We start from the raw sequence: 25,743 nt of genomic DNA, 5'->3' as shown, positions 1-25,743 counted from the left end.
TATATTTTAATTGATTACAGATTATAACTGGTACACCCACAAAGACCTTGAAACATTTGTCTGAAATAATCACCTACAAACTGAGCACAAACACCAGGCAGGAAAATACTGGTACTGCCAACTCCTCACCTTACAAATGCCCACAGCTTCTGTAATTTAAAGGAGTAAAACAGTGCCCTCGTTATTGCGTGTCAGTCACAGCAGGTTTCCATCTCATGTGCTTCTATTCCACTATGTCCTACACCTCCACTTCTCACCCACCTTCCTCGCCCACATCTGAACAGTCTCAGCTCTCAGACTCAGGAACCACAAGAGGTCCATTTAGGACAAGGAGCAAGGTCTAAGCTAGACCTTTCCTACTACTCTAATTCATTTTGGTTAAATACAGACACATGGATCCAGACTTAGGCAGAGCAAATTCTAGCTTTCATTCCCAACATATGGACAGACAAGGTACAGAAAGAGCCAAGTTCACTGCAACCTCTGCAACTACTCTGCTCACCTTTTTCTAAACCCACTCCTAATCTCACCATAAATCAAAGCATTCCTCCAGGCTTTGTAAGGAAAGCAACAGTTTCTATAGGTATTTTTCACTATGAGAATAAAGTGAGCACAGAAACACACTCATGTTTAATTTAAACATATGCTTTCTATTTTTAATTTTGTAAAATATATATATTATATATATATATAAAAACAGCTAACATCAACTTTGTATGCCTGTGATATATTCACTATACCCATGTCATAAAAGGCTGGTTCTGTCAATAGTATCAAAACAAAAACAGGCAAGCTGTGGATAATACCAAACAGAAATCTCTATATACCAAATCTTTGTGTTTAAACTATCAGCCTCTATAAACTGTACTCAATATTTAATGCATCCATGGTATAAATAATGGTCTAATATCTTAATTTTAACCTTCAAATGCCTAATCCTGTTATCTTCTGCTGCTGCTCAGTTAAATTCTGTAACAAGCTTAACATGAGGATTTTGTTACTCTGTCTTGGATTCCTGTCACTACAAAGTAGCTCATCCACAACAAACACCCTCCCCAAAAAAAAGACTCTCCAAGACCTTAGCTCTTGAATATTCAAAAGCAAAATTTCTTGGAAGTAGAATAGTCTGCTTAACTATTCTAGGGGGCAGGGGCAGGCTCTAGAAAGCATTTAGACTTTCATATATATATATTAAAAAGAATCCTTCCATTACAGGAGACTGAAAGAAACCTTTAAGCAACAGGGGTAATCCATAATAGCAGAATGACTTTGCAGCATCTAGCCAGAAGAATAAAAGGTGTGTGAGGGGGAAAGGAACCTCTGTCACCACAGGCAAATCCACAGTTAAAAACAGCACATAACAAGTACTTACTGTCTTAATCCTTTAGGCCTTTAAACTAGAAAAACACAAAAATATACCTCAGCAATCTAATTTATATACAAGCTTATTTTTCTCACTAATGATGGTTCATCCAGCCATTGCCACATAATAAATCTGCAGATTAAGAACAAAAAAGCCTGTCATTGGTTTTAGCTAGCAATTTAATACAAAGACAGACAACTAGCCTAACTTAAATTATATGTGCTTTTAAAGAACAGCATAGACAAAATGCCATTTGGAGATGAGTCTTTATACACACACTTACTTGTAATCTAAAAAATGATATACCTACACACACTTTTTAACCTAGAAAATGATACATATTTCACCTATGCAACCCTAACCTTTGCTGCATTGCTTTGAATATTCTTTCAGCAATCCTCCAGCTAAAAATAATAGACCGAAAACATCTTATAATAAAATCCTGTTCATATCTAGCCCCCAAAATTCTGCATTTTTAATTTTGGATATTTAAAAATTTAAGTGCTCTAAATCTCATGCTGATTTACAGATATTAGAAAAGGGCCGTTCAATGTCAAGCAGATAATGTGTGCAAGTCTCCAGATAAAAAAATTACAAAAGGCTGACTGTGCACTCTTTCCACCTGTGTGTAAATCAGTAACTATATACAAGATCTTGTATTATTCCTTTGACATGTATCAATTTACATTTTCATAAAGAAGTACTCCCACAATGAATCCATGTGTTTAGCAGACATATAGCAAAAGTAATAAAAAAAAAAAAATTGCTACAGAGTTAACTGATTTACTATTCTCCCAACTCTCCTGAATGAAAAAATACACTAAGCCTTTAAGATACACTTCAACCACTTATTTACTTGATATTTCCAAAAAAAGATGCCAGATTAATGTACATAAGAGCATCAGCATCCAAGTGGAATATATTTTGCTAATATGCGTAAAGCCCATTGTGTAAAGCCTAGTGGATATTAAGTGGACCAGGCTGAAAGAAAGAGCAAAGTGAAACCAGGATCTCCACCTACCACCTTCAAGTCTCTACTCCTGCATCTGATGGTACCTGTGCTGAGCCCCTGAACCCTCCCTTGACTCAGCTGGAAAGGAAGGGACAGCTCACACTTGATGGCCTTCTCAGTGGCACCATGTAAACCTTAGCAAAGGAAGAGGTCAAATACTTCTTTCCTAGTTTGGGAAGCTTTTCTCTAGTCACTGAGCTAGTTTTTAAGCCAACATTCTTTTCGACTATGGCTGTCATGTTACTCTGTCACTGATTAAAGACAAAAACCCAAATGCCCTACAGCACCCCCCCCAAAGAAAACCCCCAGCCTGCTGTATTTATGTATTTCTCTTCAATTTTCTTTAAAATTTTTTAGCTTAGACAAATGCCACCTACATGTGCAAGGCCACCAACAATGCAGTTGGAACAGCTACAACTAACTGCTGGTAGCTACAACTCAGGAAAGAGATCTTGAAGTCACCATTCTCCAAGATCATCAGCTTGACACATAGCAGCAGCAGGTAAAAAGCCAAGAAAGTGTTGGGCACCACCAGTAGAAGTAAGAGACCAAGACAGAAAGCATTATGTTGCCACTGTGTAAACTCCTGCAGCTGCCAACAGTTCAGTACTGTTTCCAGTTTTGGTGTCCACATCTCCAGAAGAATACAATACAACTGGAGAAGATACAGAGAGGGAAAACTAAAATTATCAAGGGGTGGAGCGGCAGCAGTATGAGGAGAGACTAAAAAGACTGAGACTCTTTAGTCCGGGAAGGGAAAAGCCAAAAGGGTTATGAATGAGGTTTAAAAAATTCACAAAGGCAGCAGATAAGCTGAGTGTGGTTCATCAAATCCCATAATAAAAGAACAAGTATGCACCCAAAGAAACTAAGAGAAGATTTGTTTAAAACAGGCAGAAGTGCATGCTTATTTACACACCACGTGAAATTCCGTGACTTCCTTCCACAAAGAAGAGGTAAACAGTATTGGCAAATTCAAACTAGGATTAGACAAATTCACAGACAGCAGGTCCATAAACAGATACCCTCTAAATAGAAGGTATCCACTAATATCCCAAAACAACAATTCTTGATGTTGGAAGAACAGGCTAAAGAAAGTGGCCAAGGTACGTTCTCCCTAAAAAGCATCTCCTATTGCAATGATCAAAGAAAGAATATGAGGCTAGATGGACTCAGTAGGGAATTTCTTATGCTCTTTCAGATCATGTGGAAAAAAGCTCAGACTCCAGAATGCTTAGCTTCCTTGCAATGGATGTCAAATGAAGATGAGGAACTAAAGAAGAAATTATATTTTGGTTAGCTGACTCCTCTCCACACAAGAGAATTATTTTATAGAAAGAGACTCAAGTTATTCAAAACATGAAAATACATTACAGATACAGTCTTAGAGCATCAAGCCACTTGCAGAAATTCCACATTTCATTTTTAAGATTCAACTGTCTACACAAAACTCAGGAGTAATACATCTAAAAATTTTCAAAAAGAGATCTATATACACAGTATCACAGAATAGTTGCGGTTGGAATGGGGACGGGAGCATCCCTCTTGTGAGGAAAGGCCGAGAGAGCTGGGCCTGTTTAGCCTGGAGAAGAGAAGGCTCAGGGGGAATCTTAGCAACGTATACAGATATCTAAAGGGAGGGTGTCAAGAGGATGGGGCCAGGCCCTTTTCAGTGGTGCCTAGTGACAGGACACGAGGCAACGGGCACAAACTGAAACACAGACAATTCCATCTGAACATGAGGAGAAACTTCTTCACTGTGAGGGCGACAGAGCACTGGAACAGGTTGCCCAGAGAGGTTGTGGAGTCTCCTTCTCTGGAGATATTCAAAACCCACCTGGACATGATCCTGTGCAACATGCTCTAGGTGACCCTGCTTGAGTAGGGGGGTTGGACTTAGATGATCTCCAGAGGTCCCTTCCAACCTCAACCATTCTGTGATTCTGTAATGGCCCTTTGGAAATCATCTGGTCCAACTCCCTGCTCAAAAACAATCAGCTACAGCAGGTTCCCCGGACCATGTCCAGTCAGGTTTTGAATATCCCCAAGGATGGAGAGCCCACAACCTCTCTGGGCAACCTGTTCCAGTGCTCAGAAACCCTCACAGCAAAGAAGTGTTTTCTTCTGTTCAAGTGGAATTTCCTGTCTTCCAGTTTGTGCCTATTGCCTCCCATCATATCCCTGGGTTCCCCTGAGAAGAATTTGGCTCTGTTTTCTTTACACCGTCCCATTAGATATTTATAAGATGTCCCTTGAGCCTCCTCCTCTCCAAGCCGAGCAGTCCCAGCTCTCCCAGCTTCTCCTTGTATGAGAGATGCTCCAGTCCCTTCATTGTCTTAGTAGCCCTTCACTGGACTCACCCCAGTCCAAGTCTTTCTTGTACTCCCTGTCCTTCTTGTACTGGGAAGCCCAGACCTGGGCACAGCACTCCCAGTGCAACCTCACCAGTGCTAAGTAGAGGGAAAGAATAACCTCCCTCAACCTGCTGGCAACACTCTTCCTAATGTAGCAAAGGATGCTTTTCCTTCTTTGCCACAAGGGCACATTGCTGGCCCACATTCAACTTGTTGTCCACCAGGATCCCCAGGTCCTTCTCTGCGAAGCCGCTCTCCAGCAGGTTGGCCTGAACTGGTGCCTGGAGTTATTCCTCCCCAGGTGCAGGACTTTGCACTTCCCTTTATTGAACTTGATGTTAAACACTATTGGCCCTAGCATTGAGCCCTGGGGGTCAACTACTAGTGACTGGCCTCCAGCTGGACTTCATGGTGCTGATCACAACCCTTTCAGTCCAGTAGTTCAGCCAGTTTTCAGTCCACCTCACTGCTCACTTACCTAGTCTGTACCTCATCAGTTTCTCTATGAGGATGTGATGGGTGACAGCACTGAAAGCCTTAATAAAGCTAAGGTAAGCAACATCCTCTGCTCTCCCTTCATCCAACAAGCCAATCATCTGATCACAGAAGGTTGGTCAGGCATGATCATGCTGACAACTCCCAATCATCTGCCTGTCCTTCATATGTTTGGAAATGGTTTCCAGGGTTATTTGTTCTGTCACCTGCCCAGGGGTCAAGGTGAGACTGACCAGCCTGTAGTTCCCAGGATCCTCCTCCTTGCCTTTCTTGAAGACAGGGCTTACATTTGCTGTCTTCCAGTCCTCAGAAGCCTCCCCTGATTGCCATGACCTTTCAAAGATTACCAAGAGTGGCCTTGCAGTGACATTGGCCAGCTCCCTCAACACTCATTGGCACATCCCATCATGTCCTAGGACTTGTGTATATCAAGTCCATTTAATGGTCCATAATCTGATCCTCCTGCACTGACAGCAAGTCTTCTTGCTCCACACTTTCCCACTGGTCCCAGGGACCTGTGATACCTGAAGACTGGTCTTATCAGTAAAGACTAAGGCAAATAAGGCATTCAGGACCTCAGCCTTCTCCTTGTCTTTTGTGACCAGATCCCCACATCCATTCAGCAGTGGGCCCACATTTTCCCTAGTTTTCCTTCTGCTGCTGCCATACCTGTAGAAACCTTTCTTGCCCTTCACTTCCCTCACCAAATTCAGCTCCAGGATGGGCTTTCCTAACCCCATCCCTGCGTGGTCAGATAGTGTCTCTATATTTCTCCCAGGTCACTTGTGCCAGCTTCTACCTCCTGTATGCTTTCTTTTTATATCTGAGTTTAGTCAGGAGCTCCTTGATCATCTATGCAGGACTCCTGCCACCTTTGCCTGTCTTCCTGATCATCAGGATGGACCATTCTTGAGCTTGGAGGAGGTGATCCTTGGAAAAAAGAAAAAGAAAAAAAAAAAAAAGCTGACTGACATCACTAGAATATATTCAAAACTCCAGCTTTTAAAAATCAAATGAGATGCTCATAAGCAACTGAAAAGAAGACAGAGCACTACTAAGAAGGACTAGAATTCTAGCACCAGATGTTAGAAAGTCCAAACCTTTAGGGGACTTTATTGGATACTGCAGTCTATGATTTTTCAAAATGCCAATGAGAAAAAAAGCAGAAGCTTCTCAAGATGCCATTTCAATATTGTATTAGGTAGGATTATGGACACCTAGCTGGTCTTATAATTGTTTGACTATGAGAGTATGGAGTATCCTTATCAAAACAGCCACTAAAACTTTTAAACATCTGAAATGGAAGATGGGGAAAAAGGCTGTGCAGCACAGCATCCCATGCAATCACCTAAAAGAATCAGTGGAAGTAAAACATATACATACATACAGATATAAATGAATCCATCAAATGGCAGATTACTGAAAAAACATCATCACCACCTGTCCTCACAGGCATCCAAAGATCTCAAGTCCTGAGCACAGATTCTTCCACTTCAGCAGATTAAATTCTCATTTATGAAGTACTCTACTCCTCCACCATGAAAAAGCTGCCATTTAATTAGCATACCTTCTGAAACTGGTAGTACCAGTAGTCACTTCCAGAACATCATGTAAAGGATGCAGTCTATCTATCCCTAGTAAAACTGTCTGCTGTTTCTCCCCCTCACTCCCATTCCCTCTGTTTTGATGATGCTTCCAGTATCAGTGTCCATCTGTCAGATTGATTTTTGAGGGTAAGTTTTACAAGAAGGCAGATCTGGTCTATCAGACACCCCTGCTGAAAGGGGTGGTGCCAATCCCTTAACTCCTCACACACTGTTTTCCTTACACCATGCTCTTGTATCTGTGTGAATAAGCTGATTAAAGGATGTCAGAACTGGACAACCACCATAGACTGTGGAAGTCAGGGGCAACATCATCTTTCCTGTGGCAGCAACTGTTTATCAGCTCAAGCACCCTGTGAAGCTTGCAGTTATCTAACCATTTTCTTCTATACAGCCTTGTACATATAGTATGGCTTTCCTCAACTCACCTCCTGAGCCTCATTCTATAAACTCAGTCCTTACAGTAAGTTTTCTCTTTGTTGCCTATACTGATTCAAGTGAATAAACTGTATATAAACTGTATATGTTGACTACAATTCTTTCCTTCTTCAGATAAAAACAGGAAACAAATGTCTACTGACAACCTACTTTGAATATAACTGCCCCAGAGAGGGACAGCTCCTCTTCAGCAAACTGAAAACAAAACTAATATACATAGATATAGCTGAACATATACTAAGGAGAAAGACTATTTGTAACTTTTAACTGATAAAGTGGATGTGATTAATGTATGCTAACACCTTATCAAGGGGAAAGGAAACAGCATAAAATTCAATTTATTCAAAGAATAATATCAAGAAATTGGGGACAATATGTTAGATATACATGATGAACAGTTAATGTTTCAAAGCAAGAGATTACTGTACATTGGAACATCACTTTAACTAAAATGGTACTGCTTTATGAATGGGTACTGGTAGTTTGGATACATTCTGGTTAGATTTTTCTACTGCCTGATTGCCTGATCAGCAGGGCCCTGGAGCACAAAAGTCTCTCTCTGTGGGCAATGACAAGCCACATGACAACAGTTCTTAGGACCAAAAAGAGCAATTATAGGGGATTCTTGCTCCATACCTGCAATGAGAATCAGTATGTTTAGTGCCATTGTGTAGTTAAGCAGCTAATCCCTAAAAAATCTCTGCCCAGCATGTATGAGATTTCCAGAAATTTATATTTTTGCCAAGTTTTAGCAGCACTTCACAAGCATTTTCACATCATAGGATTGACAATTGGTGGATCAAACCCCTCCAAATTAAAAGCACTCCAAAACATGTGCAGATTTTTTTTTATTTTTAAATGGTAAACAAAAAGAACGGATTTTCCTCTCAACATTGACTGAGAAGAAACAGTTTGTTTTACAGCTTCCATTCCTCCTCCCCCAGCAAAATGATCCCCGCACCCTGCAAAAGCTGGAGATGGAATTTTCCATATAAGTAGTTTACAGGTCAGTGAAGTTACAACTAAGTGTTTTATAATAAAAAATGTCAATCAGCTTTAACTCCAAAAGTGTTGTTACCACATTACAGGAAAGCTATTCATAACATGTAACAATTCAAGTAATAAAAAATGAAGAAACAACCCTCCCCTCTCCAAATTTGTTCCAGATATCAAAGCATTTTGGGGGAAGAAAGTTCAGAATTCAACCAATTGCTGATGTGAAACCAAAAGCTACTCTATTCTGTGCCTCAGATGAGCTGAAACTCCAAATTTGGCCCTACCAGAATGTCCCAGCATTGCCAATTCCATGTTATTAAAATGGTTTTTCCCCCCCCCCCCTCAGAACTATTTTCTTCTCAAAACTAGGCCTAATAATCATTGTAAATGATGCCTTCACTATACTTTTAGCTCAGAATTTCTGCACTTTGGTAAAACACCTGGGATTAGCTTAGTCAAGGCCAAAGGGCTCAGTGCAATGCGAACACATTCTAGATTTCTGCATTTCCCAGTGTACCACTAGAGGGTTCACAGTTCCTCACTTTGAAATGCCACAAGGCTCTTAACCAACTATACCTGCCTTTCAGGAGAACTGTGAAGATGGAACTAGAAAACTTTATCATTACAGATAGCGCATGCTCACTGCTAGGCGGATACGTTCCTGCATGAGCAAACATTAAGATCATTTTCCAACCTACATCCCCCGCCAGTAAGGCTAGCTCACACATACTTGTGCACCTCTATGCCTAGCTCAAAGGCTTTCCTGTGTGAATGGGAATCAGGATTGGCCTAAAACTCAGGCTTTAAGATGCAATGAAGGGTATCTCCCCTAAACAGCAGGTGTACCAATTCACTTCCCTTTTCTTCAAAGAACTTTGTTGTTTTTCATTATACTGCTTCAACACAGAGAATGATATATACATGAAATACACATACTGAAAAGGCCACACACATATTCATCAACCCTTTACAATTATTCAATATTTCAGAACTTCTGGAATATCACTCTATTGACAGCTTCTAAGACAAAACAACAACAGTAAAAACTGAAGTGTTTTCATTAACAACAATAAACTATCAAAAGATGAGAAGAATAAGGAGCTTTTTTGTGAATCCATTTTTAACATAAGGGGGTTTTGTTTTATAACACAGAAATACTGCAGCTCCGTGGACTGCCTGGTGCCTTCTTTTCTTGAAACCAAAACACACACTTAACAAGCCTTCCTGAATGATTAAGAAATGAACTAAAGGTTTTGATATAAAACTAACAAAAAATCCTAAAATTAGTTTAACACTCATCACCTGGCATAAAACCACCAATAGTTTATGTTTTCATAAAAAGGAATCACTTTTTTCTAAAAAACAAAAAAACACATAGTACAATCTGACTTCTGTTTTCAGTGAAAATTATGCTGCATGTGAAGTAGAACAAAAAAGTAGTAACAGAGACAGATGTTCAGTTTATACATATTAATGTAAAGTTTCCTATTACACTAATGAAACAATTTTAAATGCTTTTATCTATACCTATGGAATTTCAAAACAAGCTCTAGCATATAATAACAACTTCCAGTTCTTTCATCTTCTACTAACGTATTTTAAGAACATTCAAAAAAAAATTCTTGGACACATATCAAGGTAAAGAATTTTCACTTGTATGTGTACTTTTCTTTTCTGAAAGAGATACAAAACAAAGTCCTTATCCTCTTGTGGTCAGAGAGCCCACTGAGATACATATAAAGTATGCAATAAATAATATAAATTCCTTTTACTTTTCATGTTTTCATTGCCTATTATAGCTTTAGACTAAATTTCAGTTATTCCTTCTTACTTTTTGTTTTTTAATATACATAATTTCTATTTGGAGGAAAAAATGGTGAAAAGATGATTTTCTTGCAATGATGCAAGAAAATAAGTCAGCTATTTTATTGAACTACTACTACATTGCTAATATCTTACTTCGAGGAGAACCAATCCCTGACAGTCTGAGGAAGAATCATAAGTAATTTAAAAATTGTCCATGAAGTGCATAAATAAGCCTCAATAAAGGCTGTACATGAAAAGTAAGTTCTTAATTGACATTGACTGAAATATATATGATATAAAACATATTACACTTCCAAAGAACAGATATTTACCTTTGTTGCAAGTTGTGACACTGAAGATGAAGCTTCATCATGAAGAAACTGGTCTTTATTCTCAAAAAAAGGATAAAGATAAAAAAGGCACCACAGTCAGTTTCAGTTTGACAATAAATAGCGACATATTTCAGAGTATTTGTAATGCTTTTATTTTATTCAGCCCATCAGAATAGGAAATTGTCAAAATATGATCACAATGCAAAACTGAACATCACCAATAACTAAAATAATAAAATTACATTTAGAATGATGAAAATGCTTTACAAGAAGTAAAAACAAAAAAATCTCCAAAAGAAAGCTCAAAAAACTTTACACAATTTTAATACCACATTATAAAAATAAAAAACAAGTCTTATAAAAATAAACCTTAAATGAATATTTGTTTCTATATTTTTATTATGCATATATTATATTTTTATTATGCACACTGACTTTCTGAATGCCCTGTTAGATGGTAGTCTATGCAGTGTCTATAGGTTTGGGGTTGTTTTTCCTCCTAAAATTATCTTCTCTATCAAGCTAAGGAGAGTTGCATTTCCTGCCCACACCCCTTCCCCCCCATTAATAAGTGTAGATTTCTAAAGAAAACCAGATTCCTGAAGACATCAGTAACGGTAGTTCAGCAGGGCAGCATCTGTGCCTGTCCCTGAATTAAGTTGCTGTCTCAGTACATCTCAACGCCATCACGTTACTACCAACATTCTCTTCAAGACAGGACAAGATCAATGTCAGGAGTACTTTAGAGGCCAAGGAAAGACATGAAAAGTGGCACAGAGTATACAGAAATTTAAAAAAAAGGTAAAAATGTTCTCATTAAAACACAGATTGTAAAAATGAAAATTATTTGCTATACATATACATCCAAACACAAACAGGTCCAAACACAAAATACAAACAGCTACCTATAACTGAAATCATTTAACAACAATTCCCTCCCTCCAAAACAAAACAGAAAATTACAGAGTGGCTTCTGGAAAATATTTTCAAAGTGTCGATTTCACAGAATCTCCTGTATTCACTTCAGTCCATTTTTTGTTTATGACAGTCAGTTACTGTTTCAAAAATCAAATTTATCAACTTTCCACCACCACCACCCCCCAACTAAAGTAAGGGCTAAGAAGTTGATATGCTCTTTGCTTAGTAAGCTCAATTTTTTTTTTTAAAGTAACTCCATATAAACTAAAACATATCTCCACACATACATACCCTAACACACACAGAATGCACAGCAGCCCAACTCCTACACATTTCCAAAGATCTGAACTCTTGCTGATGCTATTAGCAAAGTGGATGAGGGTGTCTGCATGAGAGTCTTCTACACTGTTCAAGTGCTACGGGTAGGTCTTTAGATATTTCTTATGATCGGGGGCCCAACTGTATCATCTTCACCTTTGGGAAACCAGCTTCAGATCCCACGCATCTTTTTTTTGTTATATTAATTTTAATTTGCCCATTTTCCTTTATAGGCAACACTTCATATTATATTCATGGACAAGGATGGAATTAGGAGCATTTCTAAAAGCACTATGAAGACCATCATACTACAGTTCTGTTATAACTGTATTTTGGAAATACTTTTGTATTCTGTCCCAACAAGTAATTCCAAGTCAGGAACTCCAATAATCATTCAAAATGAGAATATCACTTCCTGTGAATCTTAACAAGTTATTTAACTTCCAGATTTTGGTTAGCTGTCTTTAACACAGGAGGATGTTACCGTAGATGGGATACCCAGACTGACAAAGTTTAGATTTGTGCAAGACTAACATGAAATTCAGTGACAAGTTGTTGGTTTTTTTTTTTTTTTTTTTTTAAAGAGAATCATTAGCAATGTTTTAAACAGAAAGCCACACACACACACATACAATTTCAGAAATTTCCTGTTTTTTCCTCAACACTGTCAGCTGTCAAACTTTTGGATGAGGCTGCAAAACCTTAACTTGATAACTCTGCTTGGACACAGGACAACAGCTACAGAATACTTCACCTAATCTTTCAAAAGTTTTACCAAAAAGAAAAAAGAATCCAGAAACTATAAAAGCCCCAAGGGGAACTATGAGTAAAACAATGAGTAATGATCACAGACGTCCAGAGCTGTCAGAGCTGCCAGTTTCAGCTACCAATATCATTGTCTCCAGAACAAACAAGATGATACGCATTAGTACCTTCCAGAGTAACAACACCTCTTAATTTTAATTTTCCCAGCTCTCAGAGTATCTTAGGAAGGGTAGTAAAAGCATGGAAGTGCATAAACAAAGTTCATGCTCTACTAAGAAAAAAATGGAGGTATGAAGGCATACAGCCTCTAGCAAGCCAGAGGGCAAGGAAACAAAAGTGTGAAGCAGCTTTCACACTGCAAGTTTTTGCGGGAAAAGATGAGAGATGCAATGAACAACACAAGTGGATATGGAACCAGTTTATGGGCATAATAAAATGTGAAAACTGTCTTTGATGAAAGATTTGGAATAAATGGTAGGCAGAAGGTTAATCATTTTTTTCTGAATGTGTGACAACTAGGACTGGATTTTTTGTTAATACATTCACATACTGTACTATGCATAAGCAATGAAGCAGTAGCTTACAGTACCAATATTCTCACACAGTGGAGGGCTGACAGTAAGGAAGACAACACAAAGTTAAAAGATATGAAATATAAAGATTAAAAGATATGAAACCCTCAGGAAAACAACTGGTGAGAAGCAATTATTTAAAATACTTTTTTCCAGAGTGGAACACTTATCAATTTCAAGAGGCCAAGTATATCTGTAAAGGAAGCTACATTCCTTTTAAGATTTGTTTCCTAAGAGAAAGTGATCTGGACAGTTCTGCTGTTTGTGATGTCCACCCATATGTCCCACCAGCTTGCAGTAATTTTTGATTGAAATTGGCCAGTAGGTTTCAACTTAGCAGTCTCAAAGATTTCTAAACATTTTGTGAAAAACCTATGGCTAGGGAAAGCAGAGAGAACCACATTAACGTCCCACAACAGAAAAAAAGCGTGGCAGGAGCACAGGCTGCCACTGCATATGCTGACCCTCACGCAGCTCGCAGGGAGAGACCTCAAGGCCTGCAGGTTAGGGCTGGACTGCGGATAAAAAAAAGTGACAGAGGCAGGAAGATCTAAGGAGAAAAGGCATGAAATCATATACAGCTTCTTCTGATATGTATTCTCTACTTGTGTTAGCATTCAAAGTTTGGGCATCTGACAATTTTTTTTTTTTTTTTTTTTAAAGGGAAAAATCTACTGTAGAGCTATCTGCAAAAAGTCAAGATGAGTTTGCTTTATCACTTCACATAACAAATGTTGACACTGATCATTTATGAATTATTTCACTGTATTTTTAAGTCTAGCTTAGCTTACAGTTATGACAACTCATTTTTACTTGAATTTAAAAGAAAAACTTGGACTACATTCTTATAATATCTAGTAACCAAGTAGGTGACTAAATGTTAACACTAGTGGGAAATGCTGATCAACAACTCGAATAGCCTTCCAGTTCTGGCAAGGGAATGTTGGTATGCACAGTGTGTTTTCATAAGGAAACAAGTGCCCTTTTCTTGGACATACTGCAAAGCATAAGGTACTCAAGGGATTAATTCAACTAGCACACAAACCTTTTTGTACAGAGATCAAAATTGTAATCTACTTCCCTCAGCTTCCTTTGTGGTGAAGTAATTAATTAGTCTCTTTAGATCATTCGCTTTAATAATTCAGTCCAAGATGAGAAACACTGGACTTTAAAGAGTTAAAGCAAATAGCAGCAGCATCTCACCCTGCATGCCCTTCTTTTGCTCTAGTATATAAAATGATACATTATTGATTTTCTCCAGGCAGTTCAGGAACCTATACTAGATGTCAAAGCTGAAAGCACATAAGACTAAACAAGTTATTATTTTAAGAGTAAGTCCTTTCGGTGTAAATTATTGCTCTTCTGCTGTCCTATTAAATCCTCTCTGCCTATTGCCATGGCTCATCAAGGACTAAGCATAATTTAAAGTCTAGGTTATCATGACTGCTAGTGCAGATTAGATTATGAGCTACAGATGAACAGTTTAAGTGAAAACAAAACATATACCACCTCAAAAGACACACTCCAGGGTAGAATTTAACACAATTCCCAGGATTACACAAACACCCAAAATAATTTAGCAACCGGGGGGGGGGGGGGGGGGAGGGAATACTCCAGAAATTACAAACCTGAAAGCTAACCTCTGAAGCTGGAAAGTTTCCCAAAACACTGATTACAAACCAAAGGATAGAACAACTATATATAATAGGCTGACCAGAGACAGTTAGCACAGATACAGAGGAGGAGATCACACTGCTGGATCACTGTCTAAAACATAGCTTCCTTGAATTTGAGGAGGATTTTGGTCTAACTTTAAATAAAATAAGGAAGACTAAAGCAGATTGTTAATGCAAAGGTCACCCTGCTTCTTTAGCTTTGTAACTGAAACAAAAGCAGCAGACAATGCAAAGTGTACTTAAATTAAGGTGAGAGGGAAGTTATCAGTAGAAACTCAGTAGCATGAGGCCACATTTTGTTTGTCATACATATATACATACACTTGGAAAAACAAATGTGTGTCATGAAATTGAGACAATTTCCTGAATAGTGATCAAATGTAGCTATACTATTTTAATATACTTTTAACACAGCTGAAAAACAGAACTGAACTGCACCTGAACACTTGCACAAAACTGAGTGTGCACTTTAAGAAAACAAGGTTCGCATTTCTAACAAATAAAGGATGTATTATGCAATCATACACAGGGGACTGTCTTCTGGGACACAAGGCTGTTTGCTCAGCAGACACTAACTCCCATGCTTAACTGTGAATTTCCTCTGCTCCTCTCTGGAAGAGGTAATATAGATTAAGATCGTTTCATTAATCTTGTCCTTATTTCATCTACTGCTATATCTCCAACTTCCATTTGCATGTCCTTAAAGCAAGCAAATGAACCAAACTAGTCATGTGGGCAATGATGCAATTTGAAAATTTCCTATTAATATCACCAATGAAAATATTAAACTAGGCATTTCTAAAGTCTGTTCATGCTCAAGGATAATCTGGTATTTTAACTGTTTTTTTCTCATATACAAAAAACACTTTTCCACTCCAAATTGCTCATTAAACTTAGAAAGCATCTACATTATAACAATAAACCATATAAAATACCATTGTCACTACTACGCTGCAAGTTTCCTCTACCATTCTTTGGCAAAATTGAGAGTACATCTTCTTTTTCTTTGTGCACAAAATAAAGCCTAAATATGTTAAATAAATACACTTTCATTGTTGTATATATTTATTAGACAACACTAATCTCTAAACATGCTTCTAAAATACAATTCATCAGCCTATTTTTAGAAGAACTTTTTTCACTCTAATGACTTTTAAAAGTCCAGGTGACTATTTCAGATGCAGCAGATAACCTGCATGTTATTAAAAATGCTTCCATCTTCTAGGTCCCAGTCTTTTATAACTACCTTTTATTCACCAGATTACTTTTTATCTTCAAGTCAATCTTCCTATCTTTTCATCTTTTAAATTATCAAAACTGAATAAATTAAAATGAAGAAGATACACTTTCCTCCTACAAAAGATTCCACAGCTGTTAAGCTTGTTTAACATTTTCATAAACTGTTTCTAAGTTTTAACTGCTGATTCTTCCAGTTATTGCTTTGCATTCCTTACATTTTCAAATAAAATATCTAAATTATTTCTATATTTTTAGTGTCAACTGATGATGAAGGCCCAAATTTACTGGAGAAGATTAATTTCAGACTATAAAAACATACATAAGATTATTTTGTAATGTCAATAAATTCTAGAAGTACAAAAGTAATATTAGAGCATCAGATTCCTATGCTCTATGTTTTTACATCAGTACAGGAAGTGTTTTTTTTTTTTAATTAATTAATTGTTCACATTATTGCACATCTCTGTAGTGAGTGATTTTACTCAGACTTTGCTTTTCACAAAACATTTTTGGAAGAACATTATTAAAGATTAAACACCTTAAAAAAAAATAAAAAAAGCTCAGCTCATTAGGAATTTGGTTTTGCCCAATTCGATTCAAAAGTCTAACTTACAATATTTAAAATATGCTTCAAGAATTGAAAACAACTATATTAAGATCAAAATAACATCAACGTTAAAGCTGAAACAATATAAGAAAGTCAAATACTCAATTTGACTTGAATAACTTCAACAATTCAAATACTCCAGTGAAAATGTTTCCATTTTTATGACACCGATCTGACTAAGAATTTTTCCATAAACTATTTTTAACAACTCCTCCGTACTAGGAGTTCATATTTGCTAACTGTTTCCTTATTCAGAAAACAAACCAACACTAGTTCAAAAGACAGTAGCGGACATACTATTTTTATGCAGTCATAGGCGTCTGAAATTAAATTATAGATCTAAAAAAAGATCTTCTAGAAGTAATGACAATATTTGCATAACATAGTTTCTGCAAAGTAGTATCAAAACAGACTGAACACATGATTTTTTTGTTGTAGTGTTCACCAGCAAAACCACTGTTTCCTTTTGACGTACCACCTTCAGTGTTCACTTAGATCTATCAGATCAATATCTGCTGTCCCAGGTCTACTCAAAAAGAACTGCTGATGAAACTCTTCGGAAATATACTTTTATGATGATAGAACTGAATACTAGTCTATGTGTTAAAGTATTCATTCACTTGTAATAACTCCATGTAAAGGATACCTGTAACATATGTAAACACTGACAAAAGATGGTTTCTGTATAAAAGTAAGGAAAAAAAATGTATAAACCTATTTTACTAGTAAAATATTCAGTGGATAAAAAACATTAATTCTTGCTCAAAAGAGTACAGTATTTTAGTTTGTTTCTATATTAATGGCACAAAAAACTCCAGCACTGCTAGGAAAGTATGACTCCAGAAACCCTGCAAAACTATACGAAGATAAAACAAATAGCTTAGGGAAAGCAGATTTCAAGAAATGACCTGAAGAAGAGGACAGTAGTTTTATGGATCAGTTGAAGGGGATAATTCTGTCCTAGGCTAGCAGGGAAGAAGACAAACGAGGTTGCTGGCAAACAGAGGCTACCTTAGCTGGTAAAGCACAAAAGACGAGACAAGTGATAACACTGACAAATGGGCAAGTGGAAAGGGATGTATTAAGAAAAACCTTGAAAGCAGGGACAGAAATTTGACTTTAAGTGTCCTGAAACAAAGGGAAGCTAGCTGAAGAATTTAAAACAGAAGGATGATGCAAGCTTTATGCTATAAGCAACAACATTAATATCAGCAATGGGATTTGTACAGACTAGAGGATGGGGGAAATGCCATGTAGCTATTGGAAGCTGAAGAAGAGGAAGTAATCACCAACAGGATAGGAAGTAAGGGTCTGCACAAGAATTTCAGCTGTCTAGACACAAAGAAAAATAATAAAAAAAAGCAGGCCTGGATTTTATAGGGGAAGCAGCAGTATAGACACAGATTCTTTTGCATAATAGATAAAAATCACAGAGAGCCTTGAGCTTGCTTGATTGAAAGAAAAAAATAGATACTGATGTTGTCTATAGTAGGAGACCAACCAGAAAAGAGGTGCTTTGAAAGATTTCTGAGAGTCAGAATTAAACAACGGAAAGGAGTAAGAGGCAAGAAGCATATGTAAGCAGGGTCAGTGGTGTAAAGATGGCAGTATAAATCAGGAATTGAAGTCCTTCAGAAGAGTTTAAAAAAAAATAAAATAAAAACACAGCTCCGTAGAGCTCCATGAAAGTGGCGAGAAAGAAAAAGGCTCCACTCAAGAACTTGCTGGAGGATGAATCAGACAAGGAGGAGGAACAGCAAGAAAGGCAGGCCAAGGAAGGTTTCAAGAAAGTTTTCACTGTCAATCCCACAGTATAATGTTAAAGAATGATGACCAAATACAGGTGATGGATTTTAGCCAGCAAAATGTCACTGAAATGTCATAAGAGCAGCTTTGATGAAAAGAAAATAAAAAATAGGCTAGCATAGAGGGGACTTGTGAACAAATCAGAAGAGTACTGTAGGCAAAGCCATATGGGACACATTTAAATGGTTAGAAAGTGAAGGAAAGACATTAGCTGGATTAACATTTACTGCTTTGTTTTTTAATTAAAAAATATTCTTATTCAATGCATTAGTAAAACATACAAAATTCTGCTCAATTCCCACACATTCCTTCAGGGCCTGTCTGCGTTCTACTCATTCTAACATGAAAGCCTCTATTTAAAATTGTACCAGAGACTTAAACATATTAATTAAAATAGATAACTAAAATTCTGTAGATCTAGCTTTAAAATATCCAGTGAACAAGTCTAAACAAAATTCAGCACAAAACATGTTTCTGCACATAATTTCTCTGTATTTTCTATTCTTTGTCATATTCAGAGGAGAACAGGTCAAGGCTAAGGTTCTGAAATATTTTACATGCAATATAAAGTTGCAAAAGACAATATAGTTCACAGCTTGCATCCATCAGCTACCCTAATATGATTTTAAAAAGTTGAGCACCATTTTACATATGAGTTACATGAAATATTGACACTTCATTGACATCTGAGACCCATTATAGTAACTTTAATCAATGAGAACTTAGCATGAGCGCGAAAACATTGCCTTGCAGAAGTCAAAAACAAGTATTGTTCTCATTCTAGAAAAAACAGTTCGAAACATAATGAGCATCTTACAACCTGCATGTATGTTTGCCATGCATTGAAAATGTGCAAGAAACATGGCAGAGACATAAAAAGCACATTAATTTCACTTTATACATTTGTACTAATTTACATGTATTAAGTCTTCTTCATGTATTAATTGTAGTTTTAGCCAATAAAGCATGTTCACTTTGCAAAAAGAGACCAAGTATAAATTAAAATTAGTTTTTATGATTCAATCTAAAACTGTCTAGTCTAAAAAATATATACAATTCATACAGTTATTTACACAAGTACTGTTTCAGAATTTACTTGTCTTTCTTATCTCAGGAAACAGCTTACTATTTTAAACAAGTGTTAACAATTCAAAACACTTTAATATATAGCAAAAAGTTTCTGCAAAAAGTGGCAAGAGGCTGACAATTCCCTCCCATTGCAATTTTTGCATTCTAAAATTTCTCTGTTCTCCTCTGGAACAGAATCAAACCATTCTCAAAAACAAAACTGACAAAACTGCTGTTTTCAGATAAAACTAAGTATTTCTATTTGAGAAAGTGAAACTATGAACTTTAATTTACACAAATTCAAATGTCTGCCTGAGGAAGCCTAGATCAGGCTTCCATACCTAAATGAGATGAGTAAAATTTTTATGGAGTAACAAATTTTTTTTTTTTTCATTTATTTACAGTAGCTTAATTCTTTGTTCCTTTCTACTACTACAATCATCAGGTTGTTCAGTGAGAGTTCCTTCTCTCTTTCTCAGCTTTGAAGAAACGTCATATATCAGCAAAATTTCATTACACTGGAACACTTTCAATCAGCCACTACCACATTCTGTAAGTAAATAGTTTCAGGATTATTTACTTTATATTTGAATGCTAGAAGCTTAGGAATATCCTACCAGCTTGCTCCATTAAAAATGAAAAGAAAGTCAAAAGATCTTGTTGGGGAAAACACCACATCAAAAATTAAAATCAAAGTGTTATGACTACAGTTAATCTTCCCTTTTACCAAATGATGTACCAGAAAAGAACATAGAGAAAAGGAAATCTAACAGTAAGTTTATGCCCCAAAGCTACTGCTGGGCTTTCTTAACTTATTAAAAAGCACTCAAACAAGTTATTTAGAGTTTGGCCCTCAAGAGAGAAAACTGGGGAAGTCCTGGATTTTTTTCTCCTGATGAGGTAATTCTTCATTTATAGCTGCACGATAACAACCAGGAGGAGAGACTGAAGACCACCAAGACTTTCTTACAATAGCTTTACTATCCCCGAAGGTGGCTGCGGATGCCAGTCAGGACCCTACAGAGCTTACAGTACAGATGGACAAAAAAGCGATGCAGAGTCAGCTTAGTACTTCTTAGTCATAGGAACTCTGCTGCACAAAGTAGAGGATAAAATAATGGGAGTACTGTCAGGATAGAAGACGGACCTTCTGACTTGGGGGGATAAGGTCAGGGGCCTCAGTGGGGTTTTGGTGTATTTGTGGCCAGAGAAGAGAAGCTGTGAACAGTCAGTGGGACTTAAGGGAGCTTTCAGGGACCTTTGGTGTTCAAGGAAGGTTTCAGGAGGTAAGCCAGAGTGGTAGACAGCAAACCAAGCAGCACAGTGAAAATAGTGGAAGTTTCCAAACACCTCAGGATAGGAACTGCAGAAGGAAGGAGAGATCAAATGTGGTACAGGAGGGTGTAGGTGGTCTCTCAGGCCACATTCAATTGCACAATCACTCTCTGCCCCCAGAAAGGGTCACCAACCCCCTCTCCAAAAAGGGTGTCTGTTCTACCTCTCCTACAGGAGAAGATTCTGTTCACCCCCACACACCTTCACAGCTGCTGTCAAACAAGTAGCAAGGCACAGAGAGCTCCTGCGGCTGCAGAGCAGCAGAAAGGACCAGGCCAGACCTGACTGAGGAGCTGCCTGGTTATTTCTGATACTGGTAAAACCTGGGAAGAAGGAAGCACAGACTGCTGCTACGGGGAGAGACCACTCCTAGCTGTTAGTCGGAGGAGGACCAGAAACTCAATCAGAGGGCAGGTTATCCAAATACATTCCTGCTCTTCCAGCAAGGTAGACAAGACAGTCACAGGGCAGGGAGCTTTTCTGGGGGTGGGGGTTAAATACAAACCTCAGCAGTTTGCAGCCCTGGGCAACCTGCTTTAGGTATGCCTAAGACCAGCTTTGTGGCACGAGAAGATCAGTTCAGCAACAAAGCAGCGTCAGCCAGTGTAACAGGCTACCAAGCTGGATGGCTGCCTAATTGTTATCAAGTTTTTGAAAGCAAGTCAACAAACACCCCTTCAGCTCTTTTGCCTGATCCTCAGTTGATACTCTTCCTTTCGAATTGTATTTGTTTGGCAATTCGTACGCTCAGAAGGTCACTACTGGTATTTAACTTATCATTTAACAATGGAAGCTTTCAAATAAGATTGTGGCTATTTAAAGATAACCAACTACCATTATTAAAAACTACAGACAGATCAGCCGTGCCAGAATTTCGGTGTCCTGCACAAACGCACACATATCTGCAGAGACTGTGCTCTTACAAACCACCGCTCCGTTTGCTGTGCTTAAGGGACGGGCCGCAGCGCCGGTGCCCCGGTGGGACGGACCGTGCCCGGAGCCGGAGGGCAGGGAGGGAGGGCGGCCAGCCCGGCAGCACGCGTGAGGGGAACGGGGGCTCCGCCAGGGCCCCAAGCACGCCCCGCGCCGGCCGCACGCAGCTGCGACCCCCGCCGCACCCCGCCGCACCCCGCCGCGCCGCCCCGAGCCGGGAAAACTGATTACTCACGGCGCCGGGCGGGAGAGCGGCGCCGCAGCGGGGCCGAGGCGGCGGGCGCGGCGCCCCGCGGGCCGCGCTCTTACCTGCGGGGCCGAGAAGGCGGCGGCGGGCGGCGGCGGGCCGCGGCGGCGGCTCTCCTCCTCCTCGGGGGAGTCGTCCAGGAGAACTTTGCTGCTCTTGTTGAGCTTCCACATGGCGGGCGAGGCGGCGGCGGCCTCGCCTCGCTTCTTCCCGGCGGCCGGAGGGGCGAGGCGGGAGCGGGCGCTGCCTCCGCGGCCCCGGCCGGGCGGCGCGGCGCCGCTGTCCCCCCGCCGGGCTCCCGCGGCGGCCGGCGGGCGGGCAGGGAGGGAGGCAGGGAGGGCGGAGCGCAGCTCGCCGCCGCCGGCAGCCCGCCCGCCCCCCGCGCCGCGGCTCCGAGCAGCTGGGCGAGGAGGGTCCCGGCCGCGACTGCGGCGAGGCGGCCCGGGGGCGGGGGCGGGCGGCGCCACCGCCCCCCGTCCCTCCTCACCTGCGGCCGCTCCTCGCCGCCGCCCGCAGCCGCCGCGCGGCCGCTGCCATGTTTGCGGCGGGCGGGGTGGGGGGGGGAGGAGCGGGCTTTCCCGTCACCGCGGCAACCGGCGCGGCGCCCGCCGGCCTCTGACAGCGCCCGGCCGCGGCCGGGCCCCGCCGAGCGGCAGCGAGCGGCAGCTGCTGCCCCACAACGCGCAGGCCGCCCCGGTGGCGGCGCCCGGCCCCACGGAGCCCCACGGAGCGCCCGCGCCGGAGCCCTCCCCCTGCCGCCGGCCCGGGCCGCTCGGCGCCGCGCCGGCCCCCACGCGGGGACGTGAGCGCCCGCAGCCCCCGGCAGGGCCTCGGCCGTGGCGCAGAGCCGTTACTCCGCGCCGCCAAGACGGAGCGCAGCCCGCGGCGGTGCCCGCAGCCCGGGCCTCGCCCGCCCGCTGCGCCCCTCGCGCCCCGCGCGGGCCTCCCGCCCTACGGCTCGCCGCCGTCCGGGGTAGAAAGGAGCAGCGCATCCAGCCGGCGAGCGACGTCCCGGCTCCGGTGACTCCCTGTTGGGCCGCATTTACGTGTAGAGGCGACTGACCGCGTCTGGATGTTACACCCTACCTACCAACCGCGCTTTTCAGCAGCTGCAGATGCTAGCATGCTTCTCGATTAAAATCCTCACCCAGGCACTCATTTTTCCATTATTTTCAGCTGTGATTTAGGGTCAGATGTCCAAAGAACCATGAAAATCGTCTAGAGAGCTGTTTTGGCTTGTACCGGTTGCTTAGCGTTACTTCAGTTTTTCCAGTGAGAGGCCATAGCCTTGCACTCCTTCATGTACATCACGGGGAGACTTGCAAGGCTTCCCGTAACTACCTGACCTCTGTGGGGGCAAAGCAGCAGTGGTTAGGCAACTGCAATGCCCTGCTTTGTTTATTTTCAGCTGCAATGCACCCGTACCTGTTTAGCTGGAAAAAGGTTCATCTTGGCGGTGGAATGCTAAATCTTCAGGGCCTGTTATTCCACATGCTACACATATATAAGGGAGTTACGTTAACTCAGTATCAAGAGTTTATGAACACCCACTGAGTCAGAGTTTACCATTAAATGAAATAACAGTACGTTTCTGTCATAGGACAAAGTATTCATAACAACTGACACCATAACCTTAGAGGCATCATCCTTTTAACTATAATCTCACTTTTGTACTGATTAAAGATTTTTGAACTGATTTAGGAATGTTGTGTACCTAATTTATTACCTAACTACACAAAAGACACATTCACTTACCTTTAACCTGAAGTCATAGAATTTACATCAGTATAGTTTTAGCCCTCTGTCTTGAGAAGGAACTTAGTGGAATAATATTCATATGCCTAAAGCATGCACACAAGTGTTTGAAGGACTGGAAAAGCTTTTAGTTTCGGAGTAAATTTCCCCCCAAAATATTCTTTATCTCATTTTCAATCCCTTCTCTTACAAGACTAAAAACTATTAAAAAGTGAACCACAGAATTCCATTTCACATCTTGCGTTAATATTAACCAAACCTCAAGAGAGTAGGAGACAAAACATATTCTCAATTATTAAAGGCAGATCAGATTTAGTCTGAGTTTCCTCTAGAAGGACAGGTCAGTTTTTAACTAGTTCTTTAACCTCTCACTCCTTGTTCAGATTTAAACACAGAAATATTCAGTAGGTAGAGCTGAATACTTCTAGTTTACATTGACTTGTATTTCGGTAAATGTAAGTAGTAAGCAAGCATTTCAAATTATTTGATTTGACTCTTGTATTTAAACTCTTAAAAAGATGAAATAAGTTTTTATCACTGTATGACCCTACTATATTAATCCATTGCCTTCTTTATACTGTTTTGCTTACCCTCATTTGAAACATCAGATCTATCAGTATGTGTAAATCCAGCAAATGCTTATGCATGTGTTCAGTTTTGGTCTCGGTGATGAAATCCACTCATCACTGCCAATACAGCTATGCACAAAAATTAAAATTAACCACATGCCTTTTTTTGTTTAGTTTTCTTAATATTAAGCTTTTGGACATTGGTGTGAAATCTTGACTTCCCTTAGGTCACCAAAAATAGGTCCAGTTGACTTCAGAGGGCTCAGGATTTCACTCCAGATTTTCTGTTTGCTCTTTGAGATGCCAAGGCATGGTTGGTCACTGTTTCATTATTTTAAAAGAGTATTATTTTCTGCTGATCTGTTCAATAACCTTCATGCTTACAAATTTATTATTTCCTTTTAAAAATAATTATATAAATCTAATCAAAGGAATTTTCCAGATTAAGAAGTTGACATCCACAAATTGGAGTGGCCTGGGGTGAAAAAAAATGCGCAACACTTGAATGTAAAGTTTCTTCCTTTAGCCAACTACTTGTGATCTTTCCTTAAGCTGTGTGGAGGGGAGGGATGTGAAATCCTGTGTGGAGGGGTGTGAGAGTCTCCTTGGATAGTGTTTAAAATGTTTTGAACATTTTTATAAATATCATTATGAGGAAAAGTTGATGGTTTTGCTTCGGAACACCAACCTGTCTCCCTTAAGGAAAACACACCAAACAGAATAGAAAAAAAGAGAAGTAACAGAAAATACAGCCTTTGTCTCTAACTCTTATGGAAGACTGAGCTGTTTTGAAAGAAAAGCCAGACAACATGGTTTTAGCAGCCACTCCATGACCTGGCAAAACATTAAGCTACTGAAAAAATGGCTTCTCATTTGCTCTTTTAATCCAGGCTCTCACCCAGTGTTGAAAAGAGTGGAGTTCTTTTGGCCAAATAAACCAGACTCTCAGGAGACAGAAAGCTAAAATGAGAAAGGTAAAAAGGAGCAGTAAGGAGAAGGTCTGCAATGTCATACTGAGTAACTGCATGATGACTTTTAGCCTTTTTGGACTTTTTAGCCTAACTGTGCTTCAGTAACCTCAGGCTGGTGGCCCTTTGGGTGTTGCTGTGCTCTGATACTTGCACCCTGCTTTCAAGTATTGTATTTTCTCCAGTAGTTCTCAGGGTTTGCCTTTGAAATCCCTCTTACTCCTCATGACATGGCTCACTTATCTGTGCCACAATCGACATCTTATATGAGGGGCTTTATCACTCTTCATTTTCCAAACTTATCTTGCTGTAGCAGCATGTTCTGAAAAGTGTGCGAACTGTGAGAAAGTGAACAGGAAAGTGCATTCTGCTGCTCTAAGTAAGAAGCAACAAGAAGCTCGCAACAGCAAGGCACATTGCGTTGGAGACCACAAATCCACTTCTGGTGCCGCCACTGGCCATGTCTCAGCTTCACTTTGGCACTCAGAGTGCTTAACCAAACTGTTGGAGACTACTGCCACCAAGATAAGGTTCATCACTTCCCAGCGATGTGAGGCATGCATCACA

The 25,743-nt window shown here is 40.1% G+C and overlaps 1 protein-coding gene across 1 annotated transcript in view; it reads right to left on the bottom strand.

The window, feature by feature from the left end:
• Positions 1-22,174, bottom strand: part of TDRP (testis development related protein) — a 28,844-nt gene extending 6,670 nt beyond the window's left edge. The window contains exons 1-2 of the mRNA XM_067294233.1: positions 21,947-22,174; positions 10,401-10,460 (exon numbers count right to left, since the gene is read on the bottom strand). Of these exons, the coding sequence (XP_067150334.1) occupies positions 10,401-10,460; positions 21,947-22,057 (171 nt within the window). The 5' untranslated portion in view covers positions 22,058-22,174. The remainder of the gene's footprint in view (positions 1-10,400; positions 10,461-21,946) is intronic.
• Positions 22,175-25,743: the final 3,569 nt, after the last annotated feature.

This window comes from Apteryx mantelli, chromosome 3 (assembly GCF_036417845.1).
Source record: "Apteryx mantelli isolate bAptMan1 chromosome 3, bAptMan1.hap1, whole genome shotgun sequence".
Classification (NCBI taxonomy): domain Eukaryota; kingdom Metazoa; phylum Chordata; class Aves; order Apterygiformes; family Apterygidae; genus Apteryx; species Apteryx mantelli.
This window is presented reverse-complemented; position numbering and strand designations above follow the sequence as displayed.